This window comes from Ceratotherium simum, chromosome 9 (assembly GCF_057802395.1).
Source record: "Ceratotherium simum simum isolate JZ-2026a chromosome 9, ASM5780239v1, whole genome shotgun sequence".
NCBI classification, from domain to species: Eukaryota; Metazoa; Chordata; class Mammalia; order Perissodactyla; family Rhinocerotidae; genus Ceratotherium; species Ceratotherium simum.
In genome coordinates this window covers 4,193,719-4,210,622 of record NC_141908.1, presented here as the reverse complement: position 1 = coordinate 4,210,622, position 16,904 = coordinate 4,193,719, and the positions used below count along the sequence as shown (strand labels likewise).

At 52.3% G+C, this 16,904-nt stretch overlaps 1 protein-coding gene across 1 annotated transcript in view; it reads left to right on the top strand.

Annotated features, from left to right (window-relative positions):
- Positions 1 to 627: 627 nt before the first annotated feature.
- Positions 628 to 16,904, top strand: part of GYPC (glycophorin C (Gerbich blood group)) — a 46,750-nt gene continuing 30,473 nt past the window's right edge. Inside the window, exon 1 of the mRNA XM_087435028.1 lies at positions 628 to 845. Coding sequence (XP_087291154.1) covers positions 809 to 845 — 37 coding nt within the window. The 5' untranslated portion in view covers positions 628 to 808. The remainder of the gene's footprint in view (positions 846 to 16,904) is intronic.

Here is a 16,904-nt window from a genome sequence, read left to right as displayed (position 1 = left end):
GGTCAGGGGGAAGGGCCACATATAATGCTACATATAACATTTTTTGTGGGTGACTTGTGGAGACTCCATTTAACTAACCAGAGTGTCAAAGTCCATGTCCAGTTTTTAATTGTCTAAGTAAAGTGAATTCTCCACAAACTCCACTATGTCTAGAATCCTCAGACAAAGGGGATCCAAATAAATCACATGTCCAGCAATCCCTTTTTCTAAGAATCTGTCCCAAACGTTCGCCCGTGCATTAGGACAGCGCCCCTGAGGGGCCAGCGAGGCAGGAACTCTTCGCAGGCCACACACGCCCAGCGGCTCTGAGAAGCACACGGCTGTGAGTGGCAGAGCAGCCAGCCAAGATTCAAACGCAGCTCTGTCCCTATTTGGTCAGGGTCCCCCACAGTGCTGGGGCAGGCCACCATGTCACATCTGGGAGTTTTTCAGTCCACACACGGGGGAATTCTCAACCGCAACCTCCCTGTCTGGTAGTTGCAGATAGAAACAGAAACGGGGTTAGAAAAATGTGATTCTTGCGCAGGAAAGTTGGCGCGCAGAAGAGTTCACAAGTGGGCGGGCGTGTGCTTAAAAAAAAAAAAAAAAAAGAAACAGAAAGGGTGGGAACCCCACCAGCCAAGTCTGCAGAAAAACAGACATGAGGTCTGCCTATCTGGGGCCGGGGCCCCTCCCCTCGGGCCGCGCGGAGGAGTGTGACACAGGTGCCGCTTCCTGCCGCTGCTGAGGGTCAGGAGTGGCGGGCGACCCTCGCCACCCTCCGCCCGTCCCCTTGGCCTGGCCCGGGCCGCGCCCCGCACCGCCGGCGATGAGCACCCCCACCGGCACGCCGCCGCCCGGCCCCGGTGAGTACCCGCCGTGGGGGTCCGCCGTGGGGGCGTCCGCCGTGGGGGGCGGCACAGACGCCGGCCGGGGCCCCGGGGGCGAGGGCCCGCGCCGGGCCTCCGCTGGACGAGGAGCCGGCCCCCTCGGGCCGCGCGGGGCCCCGGCCGGAGCCCGGGCCCGTTGGCGGCCGCTCCGTTCCCTTTCTTTGTGCGGTGGTCGGGACGCGTCTGCGGCGAGAACTTTCCCCGCAGAGGGTGGCGCCGGCGCGGCTGGGAGGGGGAGGCAGCGCGCAGACAGCTTGGGAGCGCATCCCGCCAGCTGTGCTCCGGGCCCGGCGGGGAACTTGGAGGCGACTCAGTGAACTCGGGGGCTCCCGTCCCAGCTTGCTGCCCCGTCGCCTGCAGGAGGGACACGCCGATGTTGGAGGGGTCAGCTCGCCTGACCGTTTGGGGTTTGTGATTCTCACGGCCTGTTTTCTTTCATTTTAAAAGGGCACGTGGTTTTCTTGCTGACAGGAAATCATATACCCTGAGATTCTTTGTAAGATTTTCAGAAACATTGCTGGGCCTCCGCCGCCCTCCTCCGCCACTGGGCTTTTGCAATAAAAAACTAAAATTTTATTAAAAAATAAAAGAATGTTTATCTTTCTTAGCCCCACCCAGGCTAGGTCTGATCATTAGAAACTGTCAGCGAGGAGACAGTTTGAGTCTATAATGTAATCGTGTTAAGTAATTAATATGATAATGATATGAGTATTGGAGACTCCCAGTGGTTTTTTTTTTTTTTTTTTTGAGGAAGATTGGCCCGCGCTAACATCTGTTGCCAATCTTCCTTTTTCTTTTTTCTCCCCAAAGCCCCAGTACATAGTTGTGTAGCATAGTTGTAGCTCCTCTATGTGGGACGCCACTTCAGCATGGCCTGAGAGCAGTGAGTAGGTCCGTGCCCGGGATCCGAACCGGGAACCGCAGGCCGCCGAAGCGCAACGCGGGAACCCAACCACTACGCCACGGCCGGCCCCTCCAGTGGTTTATGTCTTTAAAATCCAGGTGGCTGTGAGGCCTTACTGAGCGAACTTGAGCATGGATGAGTGTGGCGAGGGCTGTTTTTGTGCGCTATGTGCCTCTGTGTGTACACGGCCACATGTGTGCCCGTGAGGGTGCTCAGCTCAGTCTGGGTGTGCACAAACTGGAGTCCTGGGAGCCAGGGACTAGCTGCCTGCATTGGGATTTTGCGCGCCACGCGTTAGCCAAGGAACCGAGGCAAGCCAGCCTCTCTTAGCTCCAGTTTCATCATCTGTAAAATGGGAACGATAGGATACTGCTCTTTGGGTCGTGAAAATTAAGTGCATATAAATGGCTTAGCGCAGAGATTTGACACATACTAAGCACTTGATAAATGTCAGGCATCTTTATTTTCGTTTTACATGAGACTGGATCTGTGGGCTCATGTGCATTAGTGTCTACACGCGTGTGTGTCCGTAAGTGAGTGTGTGTGAATCAGACACTAGTGAGCTTGTGTGTGTGTGTATCGGGGCCAGGGTTGAGGAGCCGAAGCCCCTGTAATCATTCCAGTTCAGGCGCTGAGGAAGTGCGGGCCTGCAGCCATTCCTCTGTCTGGAGAGGACGGGCTAGCTCACCCCAGAGCCTTGTCCCTGCCTCCCAACCCACCCCACCCAGCAGTTCTCCAGGATTCAAGTTTCAGACCTCGACCAATGACTGCGAACACTTCCCTTCCGGGACTGATGGGGACGCAGCCCTTACTTGCATACCATTCCGCATTGGCCTTAGGACTTGATTTATGGCAGGATCTCGGCTGTGGGAGAACCGTGGGGCCCTATTCCTTGCTGCTAACTCAGGCAGGATGTGTCTATATCCTGTCTCAGTTTACATCACTGCTCTTCAGAGCCAGAGGTTAGAATGGAGAGAACCCGAAGCTCCCGCCTGGCGAGGCCTGCCGTACCCAGCTGGGCTTAGCCAACTGCCATAGCCCGAATGCCACAGTTATTGCGAATGAGTCATGTGCAGAAATCCACAGCCTTGCCCTTGGATAGAAGGGGTCAATGCTCAGTGGGGAGATAGCCAGGTCTGGCAGCTTTATATAGAATTTGCCACTTCTGGCAGAAGCAGAAAGGATTGCATTAAGTGCCAATGAAATTTCATCTCAGCCATTGCTCAACCCCTCCAGATATCAGTGGTGTCAGGAGTCACATGGCATTGGCCCAGTCAGCAGCTGGACCTTTACAAGGCTGCCCATGGTTGGACAGTTGTCTCTGGGGATTTGCAGTGTGCCCTGGGAAACAGAGGAGTGCGGAGTAAGAGGCATTCTGTCTTTGCAGGGGGAGCACATGAGTCCATTACGGTGAGTAGGAAGAGGTCCCTCACCAGCGGTGGAAGGTTGGCAAGTCAAGTCACTCTGCCTCTGTGGGTGGCAGATATGTATATCAGAGCCCCTCTGAGGCCTGGACCAAAACACCCTCCAGAGACTGAGCCACACAATGGGCCCAACAAGCAAAATCTAAAAACCAAACAAACAAATTTGAACAATGAATGAAGAATTAATAATAGTTCATTATACCTTAACACCATATATAGACTGACTCATTCCCAGGACTGCGTAGTATGAACTGTGTTAATATATGAATGAATTGGTTATTTTATTTAACCAATTCCTCCACAAATGGACATTTAGGTTATGTACAGTCTTTGATTTTTTTTAACCAGACACAGTGCTGCCGTGACAGCCTTTGTAAGTAGGGTTTTACATGCATGTATTTGCATACTTTTAGGATAAACTCCTCCCTAGAATTTAATTTCAGGGACAAAGAGTGTGTACGTTTAAAATGTTAGTAGATACTGAAAAATTGTTCTCCAAAAGGTCACATGAATTTCTAACATTCACCTGTAGCCAATGAAAGTCGCTATTTCCCCACATCCTCACCCACACAGCGTAGTTTTTATTTTGGCCAATCTGATGAGTAAAACGTGTCGTCACTTTTGCATGTGCCTTTGTAATTATGGGTGAGGCTGCCCAGGTTTTCAGACCTCGGTAAGACATTGTATTTCTTTTTCTGGGAAGGACCTGTTTTGGCCTTTGCGCATTTCCTTTCAGGTCCCCCACCCCAAGGAGGAAACTTGCCCCAGAAGTTACTAATAGGTCCTCCCTCTTCTGGCAGCTGGAGGCAGAGCACGGACCAGAGCCCCACCACGTGCTGTGGAGTCAGATCTGGGTTTGATCCCATCTCCAGCACTGACTGACTGTGAGGAGGTACAAAATCCCTCAGAGCCTCGGTTTTCTCATCTGTAAGTGGGAGTGATAACAGCTACTTCACAGGTATCATGTGATAAACAAGAGGATAAGGGCCTGGTATCTCTGGCTGTTGTTAACAGAATTTATCAAAGCAAACCCAGACTGAGGGTGCTGGTAATTTCCTGAGTCTCCCTTGCAGACAGCTGCTGTTTTTGCTTTTGATGATGTAACTACACACCGACATCAGTACCTCTATGCGAAGCGCTGTGGTAACGCCCTACTTGGGTCACCCCTCTGCAGCCTGCTCTCCTAGGCATTTTCTTAGCTGTTTCCAGATGAAACACCGGAGCCTGGGGGGACAACCTCCCCAGGCTGTGAACACAGGCTGTCAGACCCCAGAACCAGCAGAGGCCAACCTGAGGGGGCCGTTAGGGTGCCTGTGGGTCTGCCGCCCATGTGCCAGGCAGGGGTTCTGCCACCCGGCCACCTTGGGAGCTGGGCCCGGGGCATCGCTGCTGCAGCTTTGCACACAGAGGGACTGCATGCAGCACAGACACTCAGAACCTGCCAATCGTCCCACAGCTCTTCAGCCAGGCCTGTGGTCCAGCCTCAGTGCACCGATGCCCATAACCACTCCCTTTTCTGTGGTCAGGCCTGACCCAGCTGCTGCCCTCCACCCTCTCTTCCACAGCCAGCCCAGGCCGTTCCCTAGAGCCTTCTCTCAGGGCCCCTGCTCATGCCCGGACTGCCCTGACTCTCCAGCTTCACCCTCGCAAGTGCCCACTTCAGGACCCTGGGCTCTCTGGGTACCCCTCCTCCACACACACACACACACACACACACGTGCGTGCGCACACACGTTGTCTGCCTGGCTCCCACTGGCTTGACAGTTAAGGCCCAGTTTATGCACTCCCACCTCTCTAGGCCCTCCCTGAAACACCAGAAAACCACCCACCATGGCGTTTTGAACCATGGACACTTTGAAGCCCCAGGAGATTCCTGAGTCCATCCCCTTGCAGAAATTTTGACCTCCCAAGGGACTCCATAACCCCACCTGCCCGCACTCGGGGCCTGGCACAGAGAGATGCTCAGTGAGTGACTGAAATGAACAGATGACTGCACACATGACCCAAAGGTCAACGCTCCCACGCCTATGTCCATTCCAAAGGCCTTTTAAAAATTATATGCTCAATAGCTCCTAGACCAGAACTTGGCATATGTGTGGAGGCCAGTAATTAATAAATTGAAATTGACAGAAAGTCAAAACAAAACAAATTCTAAGAACGCAGCTGACGGGCCCCAGCAATCACCACCTAGCTCTCCTTCCCACTCTAGCATTGATTAGAGTTTCATAGTCTCCCTCCCTTTGCCTCCTTTCCCCTACTTCCCTCCCCTCATCTTTGCCCAGGGTTTTCTTCAGATCATTATGTAATCTGAACTGCTGAGGGAATGCTGGTTTCTGCTCTTAGTTGTTAGAGATTTTAGTTTTTGTACATTCTTCCATAACAAATGTTAGTGTGCAAAATCTTAGCCAATGGCCATGCTGACAAGCGCTGGTTTCCTCTCATGACAGCTAGAGCCTGGGCCCAAGACACTGGATTCCATCATGGGTGGGCGGGGTCAGCAGGGACTTTATGTGACTCCCCCTCGCCCTCCCTCACAGCCACTGGAAAGCCTGTGCCGTTATCACCACTTCACAGACGAGCCACTGGGCTCGGGCAGACGGGCCTACCTTGCCCGGCAGACAGCTGCAGAGCAGGACTTGCTGCCCACCTGCCTAGCTCTGAAGCCCTGCCCTTTCTCCTGGCCCAACGTCTTCACCACCTCTTATTAATAACTCTTTACAATTGACAAACTGCTGGAAGCTCAGTGTGGACAACTCTGAAAGTTAAAAACTCCAGGGGACCCAGTCGTAGAGGGGTCACAATATTGTGAGATTCACCTCCTAGAGCTTCTAGCAGGAGGAGGGGAAAAGGAACCATTTTGAAATACTCCAGGGCACCTGTTCTTTACAAGGTCTGCCCTCAGGGGAAACTAGTTAACCAGAGCCTAATCTGCTGTGGTATTATCAGAGCCTAACTGACCTGGGAGCCAGCCCTGCTGGTCTAGTGGTTAAGGTTCAGTGCTCTCCCTGCTGAGGCCTGGGTTCGTTTCCCGGTCAGGGAACCACACCACCCGTCTGTGGGTTGTCATACTGTGGCAGCTGCTTGTTGCTGGGATGCTGAAAGCTGTGCCACCGGTATTTCTAATACCAGCAGGGTCACCCATGGTGGACAGGTTTCAGCAGAGCTTCCAGTCTAGACAGACTAGGAAGAAGGACCTGGCCAGCCAGGTCCTTTTTTCTGGAAAAATTGGCTATGAAAACTCTAAGTAGCAGCAGAGCATTGTCTGATATAGCCCAGGAAGGTGAGAGGATGGCCCAAAAGACCAGACAGGGTTCTGCTCTGCTGTTCACAGGGTCACTAGGAGTCGGAATTGACTCAATGGCACTAACAGCAACTGACCTGACTGGGGGAGAGGGGAACAACTCCAGCCCACTCTAGCCATCCTGTCCCACCTACTTAGGGAGAGGAAACAAAACTGAGAAACACTGTGAAGTTCACAGCCCAGAGGCACAGGCTCACTAAAAGATATAGGCCTAACCCTAAGACTGTAGGGTGCTTCCCCTCCCCCACACCTCACCCGCACATCACAGTAGTTCTTTCTACCCAGTACATCAGTATATCATGTCTGGGTGTCAAAAAAAGCTACAAAGCATACTAAAAGGCTAAAAAACCCCACAATTTGAAGAGACAGAACAAGCATGGGAACCAGATGTTGAAATTAGACTGGGAATTTAAAATACCTATGTTTGATAACTCTGGTGACACTTTGTTACATTCTCTCTTGTCTCTGGTTCTCTAGCAAACTGCTTCTATAGGTTAAAGGCACACCTCCCTTCTCTTATTGCCAAAATATTGTGGCCAACATGCTATTTGGGGCCCAGTGGACACACCTCTGGCCCCTTCCAGGTCTCTGAGGGAAGGCAGCTTGCATTTCAGGGCACTCATGAGGGGCCAGCCCCGGGCAAGGCTGCCATTATCTCCCTGTGCCCGTCACACCCTAAAGGAGGAGCGTTATTGGACGTGATGCTGCCGACTGGCACGTCACCTGCAGAGGACACAGCCAGCACCCCTTGCACCCACTTCTCCTGCACACAGTGCACATTTTTGTGAGGGGTCAGGTGACTCTGGGCTGCAGCACTGCCGTTTCCCCTTTGGACCCTGGAGTGGAGAATCCTCACATTTCCTCAGTAGCTCTGGGCACGTGTATTCTCAGCAGGGTCTTAAAGTGAAGGAAATTATGGTTTTCCAGACAAAGCAGTTGTGCCTCCCGGCCTCTTCTGTTGGGCCTCTATCTGTGACTTCTGTATTCCCCGGACAGCAGAGTCTCCTGGCTGTGAAGTACCACTTTCTCTCCAGGTGCTCACCAAACGCTCTTGCTAGACCCTTCCACACAGCCTTCAGCAAGCAGAGGCTTCAAGTTCAGGTTCCCCTTTGGTACTTTTTTTAAACCATTTAGCCCAAATTCACTTTGCATCAATTTGCTAGTGCCGAAGCAGTTAGAACACCAGCGTTCGAGTCCGAGGATTTGGGCGTGAATGTGGCCCTGCTCTGACCTGGCTGCGGCCTTGCACGCGTCGCTGGCCTCTCTGCAGCTCGGCTCGTCGTCCAGCACAGGACGCGGTCCAGCACCTGTGCAGCCACGCGGGGCCCCCCCTCCGACGGCCCCACGCTCATGCGGTTTAATGCTCCGCTGTTGCTGTCTTGGAAGTCTTAATTTTTGAACAAGGGGCCCCACATTTTCATTTTGCACTGGGCCTCCCCACAAATTCGATAGCTAGTCTTGATCAGGTAAGGGGGAATAATAACCATTTCTACCCTAGGAGTTTGTTTGAGGATTAAATGTATTATCAGAGAGAAAACTCCTAGCATCCTGCCTGTACGTGTTAATCACTGCCCCTTGCCCAGTGCTCAGTGTCCTAATGAGTGCCCGCTCCTCCTCGCTGCCCAGCTCCCTCCCTCTCCATTCCAGTCTTGTCTCTGTCTCGCCATCTGCCGCTGAAAATAGTACCCGAGGACAAGGTGGCGCGGCTGCCCAGAGCCCGGGCAAGGCCCTCAGACCTGGAGGGAGGCCGCCCTCGCAGTAGCTCTGGGAGGCTGTTCCCTGCCGACCTGTGGGAGCTGCCTCCAACGGTCTGCTCCTTCAGGGTTTTATCAGAGAAGGCAAGGTATGGAGGAGAGCAGCCCGAAGAACAGGTGCGGGCCCTGCCCGTGGCCTCCACACTAGCTGTGGGACTGAGCAAACCTTCACCCTCTGCAGCTCAGTTTCCTCACATGCACCCTAGGAGGACCATCCTCGCTCCCCGAGCCTCACCTAAACGCCAGCCTCTTAATAACAGGGGTCTCGGCTGTCTTGTTCTCCACGGAGAACAGTAGGCTCTTTACAAACACTTCTGAATGAGTGAACGGGTGAATGGAAGGATGGATGGATGTGAAGGTCCAACCAGGGTAGACAAAGCCTGATCTACACAGAGAGTGCTGTCAGTCCTCGTATTCACTTGTATCCTGTCCCAACCCTATGTAAGGCCCTGTCCCCTGCATAAGGTGGCCTGCAGTGGCCTCTGAGCTCCTTTGGCTCAGCCCACTGACCCCCCAGCCTGCAGCGCTCTCGTGCACCCTAAGCCGGGTGCGTGTGGAGCCCCTCCCTCTCACCCAGCCCTCATGCTCCTACTTTCCATGCCTCCTCTCAGCAGCTGCTTCTGTCTCTGCCCTGATGCTGCCCTGGACCGCGGTCAGCCGGGACTCTCAGGTGCTCTGTAGAGCCTGGGCTCCCCTCTCTCCTGGGAGGGCTCCCCTCTCTCCTTGGAGGACTCCCCCCGTCCGCAGCTGCACCGCAGGCCCGAGCTCCCGCAGGGAAGCTGACCCTCCATGCTTCCAGGTCCTGCTCTGGAGGGACTTGTCATTGGATCGCCCTCCTTCAGCTTCTGCAAAAGTTCTCCTTTTAGTGAAATTAATGTCAGCTATGGCTGGAAATCCTGAGTAGCTCCTTTTCTTAAAATTTCACATCTCTTTTTTTTTCCCTTTTCTACAAATTCCTTATATTATCTTGACTCACTCTCCTCTTTGTGACTGTCTTCCTGACTCAGAGCATAGAAACTCCGCAGAAGTTATCTCATCTCAGCCTCTGGCAGCCCCAGAGGAGGTATTTTTATCTCCATTTTGCATGTGATGATACTGAAACTCAAGAGGCCCTGTGACTTGCAGAGAGCCACAGCTGAGCCTCACACTCTCGCTCTCCTACAGCAGGCTTTTCTAGGAGGGGCTTAGCCAGGGCCGACTTGCACATTAGGCACAGTGCCTAGGGCCCACTGTGCTCTTAGAGATCCACAAAAATGTCTGTTTCTTTTAAAATCAAAAGGAAAAAATGAACTTTTAAGACTAAATATCCTATTTGTTTTTATAACAACGTCACTATAAAAAACAATTTTTAATGTTTTACGGGAGAAGGGACCCACGAACGCAAAACACCTAAGCCCATGAAGGTCACACTGCGGCCCTGGCTCAGCCCATCCTAGGCCGAGGGGCTGAGTGACCGCTGGTCCCCGCACTGCCGTTCTCCCTGCCCAGCTCTGCCCTGCTCGCAGCACTCCGCCCTCTGCATGCCTGTCCCCTTCAAATCCTCACACTCCCCAGTCCTGCCCAACACTGCAGGACCCCCGGGGCTGAGCAGCTGCAGTGGCTGCTTCTGCTCCTGCCCTTTACCTCTGCCCTCGGAAGACTCACAGAGCCAGAAGGAAACGCTTGAGGATACGCAGGCCTCACTCTGTCTCTATCTCTGTCTCTGTCTCATTTCTCTTACTCTCTTGGCTTTTCAAGCCACGAAATTAGGCTGCTCTTCGCTTAAAAGTTTAAAAATGTTTCCTTTGCCCTGTTTCATTACTACAGAAGCAATTCATGGTTCATCGTAGAAATATATATACAAGACCAAGAGGAAGGATGTTGGAAGATTCTCTCTAGAGCAGAGGTGACTTTCAGATACACACAGGACAGCCAGGTGACAGCTGGAAGGCAGTTCAGGGAGATCTGGGCAGAGATAAAGGTGGGGACCTCAGAGTAAAGAGGCCACCACGGAGGGGCCAGAGGAGAGCCATGAAGAGCCTGCTGGGGTTGCACTGATGCCTCCAGATCGGGGCACAGAGGGGATGAGGTGGACCTCCGCACAGGCACAAAGAGGCAGGGCGGGGAAGAGCGCTCAGCGAGCCCACTCTGTCCTACTCTACGCCCGGCCAGGGTACACGTGGGACTTCGTTTTATCCTGAAGACATTATGTGGATGTAGATATTATTAATTCCAGTTTAGAAATATGGAAACTGAGGTTCAAAGAGGTTACTTCCCCCGAGCCTCACCGTGGTCACTGACGCTGCCCAGCTCTGAGCCACATGCATCCCTCCACCTCTGGGACGCGGCAGCCCGCCGTGCTAGGAGGGAGTCGCCCACAACCCACTGCCCTTCTGCTCAGCTCCATGCAGCCCTGAGGTCATTCTCCTCGCCTCAGAATAAAAGGCCTTTCTCTATCCACCGAACCACCGCCGCTGGTGCTGGCTCTGCCCTCCCCACCTGGTGACCCAGCAGCTGCTAATGGAATGCTCATGGTGGTGCATGAGGCCGGGTTGTGACCGTGTGAGCCCTGCCAGCCAAGGCCAACCCACACACAGTTCCTACATCCCCGGGGGAAGCAGTGGGCAGCTGCCCCTCAGGGTCACCGCAAGGGCACTGGGAGAGAATAATGCCTCCACCAATTCCTGGCCAATTCCTGGAATGCCGCCCCCACAGAACTGCCCCTGGGCTGGCAGCTTTGTCTTGTGTTGAAATATCACAGGCCGTGGGCCCGTCACTGCGCTGTTTGTTATACTCTGCTAGGCACTGTCAGATCTGTTTCCTTTCTCCATTCGAGAGGTACTACTCTTGCTCTTTGACAGTACCCTGCAGTCCCAGCAACAGCCCCTCAGCATCACCCTTCTGTCCCCCACTTAAGAACCCAAGGAATGAGTTTCTGGGGCTCCAACAGGGCACTCCCAAAGCCATCAGAGACCTGCGTCCCAGTCTTGCTCCATCTACTACATCTGGCTGTGTGGATTCTTACAAGTCACTTAACTCCTCTGAGCTTCACTTTATTTACCCGTCAAAGAGAGAGAGCTGGCCCTACAATATCCTGCAGCTGTCGCCCTCCCCCCGCCACCCTACACACACACACACACTCCTTACCACTTCCTTGCATCCCTCAGTGATAGACAGGTGTCACTCCAAGGTTCAAGGCAGAGGGGAGCTCTCTTGGGGATCTGCTTTGGCCTGGCCCAGACATTTGGTCCATGGGTCCTACTGACCTCCCAGAAATAACTGGAAACAAACGTAAGAACTGCTGCCTACAGCATCTTTGGCCTTGGGCATGCTTTTGAAACTTTTTTCTACGCCATCATTTTTCAGACAGCGTTCCTGTCTCTTTGCCTCAGTCTAGAATGTCTGCGATACACTCGACTATTGCCAGTAGGTTCTGCTTCTCAAAGCCTCTTCTGTCTGTGATCTCTCCCAAGGTCAGTGTGATGTTCAGGCCAGATCCCTTTAACCCCATGTGGCAGACAGGTTGGGAGAATTCTGCAAAGTTGTTTTGGTTATTTTGGGTTTGGTTCAGGATTGTCTCTTCCATGTCTTCCCTCACTGAATCCACCCCAAGTCTATCAACAAAGACAATAATCTATTAATAAGACTGTTAAATAAGGCACCCTTCCCTCTGGCAGGTTATCTGTGCAGTGCAATCATGTACCAGTAGGTAAATTCAGGGCCAGTTTCCAGATTTGACCCTTATACACACCTCTCTTAATTCCCAGCCTATTACATGATCTGGGGTCCTTTTCAAAGTCCCGAATCTTTAGGGACCCCTGGGGTAGCACGTGATACTAGCCATGAGCCTTGAGCTTTCTGTCCATTTCTAGTGACTTCAATCTAGAGGACCACCTTTGGATCACCACGATCGCATCTGATGCAGCTCCTCTGTACAAAGGTCTACATGGGAGACACGAGGGACACAGACCCTGTCTTCAAAGGGTCTTCAGCCTTGCTGGGAGGCAAGACCCAAGAAGGACATTGGAGGGAAAAGCTAGTCAAAACACCATTCAGTGCCAATTGGCCTGCCAGGCCGCCAGCCACACCTGGCCCAGGTGTGGGTAATGGTGCTGGTCCCCTCTGGAATGAAGGCCACGTATCCTTGAACCTCCAAAAGAAGTGGCTTCCCACTTGGGATCCCCACCCTGGAAAGCATACAAAAAAAAATGATGTCACAACTACAAATCTCCATTGCAATTATCTTCAGCAGAAATAACATTTCTACAAAATAAATTCTTAGGTGAAATCTGGAAATATGAAAGAGATAAAAGCATATCGGATGCAGCTGAGTTGGCAATGACAGGCCTGGTGACCACACTGCAAGAGCCCCTTGTGATGGTTCACTCTTAAGTCATTGCTGGACACTGAGGCTTCGTGTAACCAAGTTTGCAAACTCCTGCCTCGTGCCTTCTGGAATGGTTAACTGATGCCCAGTCACTGTTGTCAGTGATGATACTTTGAGGCTTGGATCTCAGAAGGTCCTTCCGTATTAGCTGTTTCCATCACATGAAGCCATAAAATGCTCTCATTGTGGTCAAATGTTAGCCTCTAGCCGGACTATAATGTACACCCACCTGTCAATCACCTTCCAAGTAATTCTATGAGAAAAGTTCTTATCAAAATTTGTGAACATTCAGATTCTGTGAAGAAAATCTGAAAAGTTAGAAAGGAAATTGAATGGAAAATTCTATTATGAAAGCAATTTAGCCTCAAGTGTTTACTAACCACCATCTACATTCCCGGTTCATCAGTAGAAACACGTAGGGTCATGGTGTATCCGTCCTGTCTTCTTCCTATGATTAAGGAGGAGACAAAGAAAGTACAAGGCAAGATCTGTGCCCTCAAAGCATTGTTGTGTTTCTTGGGGCAGCAAGACATACATCATGACAATATCCAATCCTCCTAGTGAGAAATTTCTTATCACACAAATTCAGGGTTCAGATCAAATTGCCTGTGTCATGTTGTGATTAGTCACGGAAATAGCTAGATATCCAGATATATAAAGAAGAACTTCAAGTAATATAACCCTCCCAAATGTGAATTTATACCTAATATTAGCTAATATTGGTAGCTAATATTAAATTATCATGAATTTCTACTTAACCAGATATAGTTTTATCTTGTGGAATTAAGATTTCGTACTTGAAGAAGTTGTCAATGATCAATGTTGATTGTTGAGAATGTTCCAACTCTGGGGAATGACTTAAGTAAAGACAACTTGCAAGGATGTGAAAAGGAGGAAAAATAGTGCAAATGTACGTGGTACCCGCTCTCTGCAGGGCTGTCTGGCCTGTCACACGTGCTGAGCACATGTCAACCCGCAGAATTCGTTCATCATTAGTCATCATCCATTGCTGTGAGGCAGTCTGTGGGTGGCACCCCCATCTTCAGGACACAGGCCAGGGCGGTGAGTGGCAGGGCTATCATCTGAACCCAGGCGCCATCTTGTCATCCCTGCACGCCACCAGCATTCGTATGTATAGGACATGGGGAGTTTTAAAGGAGAGCAAGGTTTTCTTTCACAGGAGGAGTGAAAGAAAGTTGGTTGAAATGGGCTTTTAACTACATTTATTAATATCAGGCTTTGGTGATTACCGCTAGGTCATTTCCTATTTAAGAATCACAGAGCTTCTGAAAAGACCTTCTGGAACATGCTATTTTTAAACAACTCATTTGAGTTAAATGATGTTTGTCAATTGCTGAGAAAACACAGTGCTGGAGAAAGTCCAAATACATCTCTGAGAACATTGCAGTCAAAGGCGGATGAAATCCATGGTTTTCCTTCACAGTTGAGACACCCTGTGAGGCTGTGGGCACTTCTGGGCCCTCTGTTTCCTGGGGCTTTGGTCTCTGCCTGACTCCCTTCACTGTCCCTTTCTCCCTGTTTCCAGGGTGGTGCTTTTGGGAAAAGCTGGCTCTGAGGTCACACCGCCCTGGAGGCACAATTATCTGAGTTCCTGTCCATATCTGGCCCCCCTTGTCCCTGGGCTGTGAGAACAGAAGTGTGACTGTCTGGGCAGATAAAAGGCTGACCTCTCACTGTCCTGCCTGCTGCCCCCAAGGTCCCGATGGTTCTCCTTTGAGGTCCCGTGAGTGGGGCCCTCCCCAGCGAGAAATGAATGGAGTGCAGGCATTCTTCTCTACCTCAGTTTGTCATTTCTCCTTCTGAGCCAACAGTGTCCACTCAGGGACACTGGTACTGCAGCAGACCACTGCCCAGACCTCCTCTGGCCTCGCTGGGCCACGCCCCAGGCTGTGACCACTTGAATAGGCCATTTGTCCTGTTCTCGGACCCCTGTTCTGGGCTCAGGATTCCCCAGAGAGTCCCCCTGTGACAGGGCCTCTCCAGTCAGTGCAGTTGGCCAGAGAAGGTACACAGAGCCAAGTCAGAGAGGCCCAGGCCATAGCCCTCACCAGCAGAGATGGCCTTGACCCCAGACAAGATTTGAATCAGAGACCCCACCCTGCCCGTGCCGCTCACCAGCCGTTGTCTTGGCTCCACCACTGATCAGTGAGGATGACCTCAGGAGAGCAGTTTCGCTCCAGGTGGCCTCCCTAATGCCTGTGTCCTCACAACCTCACTGGGTGTTCAGGACGCAGTGAGCCCCGGCTGCCCCGACTCTGTAATCTGTAGTAGGTGGCACGGCCCTGGATGATGTGCCTGCGTTCTAACAGCTGAGCATCGCAGGGGTTGAAAGCATAGGCTTCACATGCGACAGACGTGAGTTCAAGGTGCAGCTCAGCCACTCAATGGCTCCAGCCCCACAGGTACCTTACATGACATAGTGAAGGCCCAGACCTAGCATCGGGAGCACTGGGTGAATATCAGCCTGAGAGGGAAGAGAGAGACTCGGTGACACAGAGACTCAAACCAGGCGTCTGCCAAATCCAGCTTGCCTTGTCGCCTGTCTTTATAAAAGTTTTATTGGAACACAGCTGCACCTCTTCATCTACCTGTGTCCATGGCTGCTTGCTTGCGACAATGACAGAGTTATAATATAACAGAGACCATATGGCCCACAAAGCCTTACGTTTATTGAGACAGTGTGCTCACTCCTGACTTAAACCAACACGAGCGTCTCTAATGGTACAACTTCTAGGCCTAGAGCCCACCCAGCCCCCATCGCACCTCTCTCTGGGGACACCAGAGCCTCGTGGAAGGACAAGAAGCCAGGGAATAAAGACCTACAGCTGAGGTCAGGGACCAGGCAGCAGCCAGGGAGGCCCACCCGGGCCCGGCCCAGCTAACCTGGGCACACGCGAAGCACCTTAGTTCCCATTGCCTCATCTGCCCAGGCTGCCAAGGGGAGGGTCCCTCTTGTAATCTTCACCCTCTCTGGTCACGGGCTCTGTAACTGCCGGCACTCGGGGCTCTGCTGCTGCCCTGCAGAATGTCCTGGCCTCAACCACGCAGGTGTGGGAGAAAGGGCAACACACCACACAGGCCCTCCCTGGGACCCACAGCTGGAGGCCCAGCGGGCTCACCCCCTTCCCAAAACAGTGCTCACCCAGGGCCCAGGCCAGGGGAGATGCCCCTCCATGGGGCAGGTGTCGGGCCAGGTGCATTGCACCTGCCCTTACTGAACCCTCTCCCCATCTCGGCAGACTACCCCTCTTTCCAGATTTGGAGATGGAGACTTGGGGGAGGAAGTGTGTCCACATTTGACCAGTTATCAAGTGGTGGATCCCGAGTTCAACCATAGTCTCCCTGGGTCTACGCCCGTGTTCTCTGCCTCTGCCACCTGCACCAGGAAGCTTGTGGCTTCCATGGAGTCACATTCCATGAACATGAATTGAGCACCAACTGTGTTCTAGGTGTGGGTTGAGGCCCTGGGGATGTGACAGTGAACAAACCAGCAGTAATCCCCAAGAGGAGCTTACATTCTAGTGAGGAAGGACAGATGGACACAAGACACAGGGGTAGAATGCTCAGTGCTTCAGATGGTGCTAAGTGCTAAGAAGGACAATCAAGCCAGAAAGGGAGATGGGGAAGGCAGAGGGGTGAGAGGGAATGCCATTTCAAAGAGCATGGCCAGGGCCGGCCCAGTGGCACAGCAGGTAAGTGCGCATGCTCCACTTCAGAGGCCTGGGGTTTGCAGCTTCGGATCCCGGGCGCGCACCGACGCACCGCTTGTCAAGCCATGCCGTGGCGGCATCCCACATAAAGTGGAGGAAGATGGGCACGGATGTTAGCTCAGGGCCAATCTTCCTCAGCAAAAAGAGGAGGATCGGCATTGGATGTTAGCTCAGGGCTAATGTTCCTCACAAAAAAAAAAAAAAAGAGCATGGCCAAAAGGTCTTCATTGAGGGAGGTGATGTTTAGGAAAGACCTAAAGGAAGCCAGGGAGCCAAACAGATCTGAGAGAAGACGTAACGGCAGAGAACACAGCAAGTAGGAACAGGCCTGGCATGATCAAGGAACAGCTAGGAGGCCAGTGCGGCTGGGAGAGGAGGGTGGGAAGAGGTAACTAGGAGATGAAGTCAGACAGGTGAGGTGGCAGACGATGGGACTGTCTCTCAGCACCTGTTGTAGCAGCTGCAATTCCACCATCCTCCTGAGTCTTGGGGTCCAAACTCACTGCTAGAATGCTTGTGACCCTGGGAGAGGAGCCCTTCAGCATCTCCACTAAT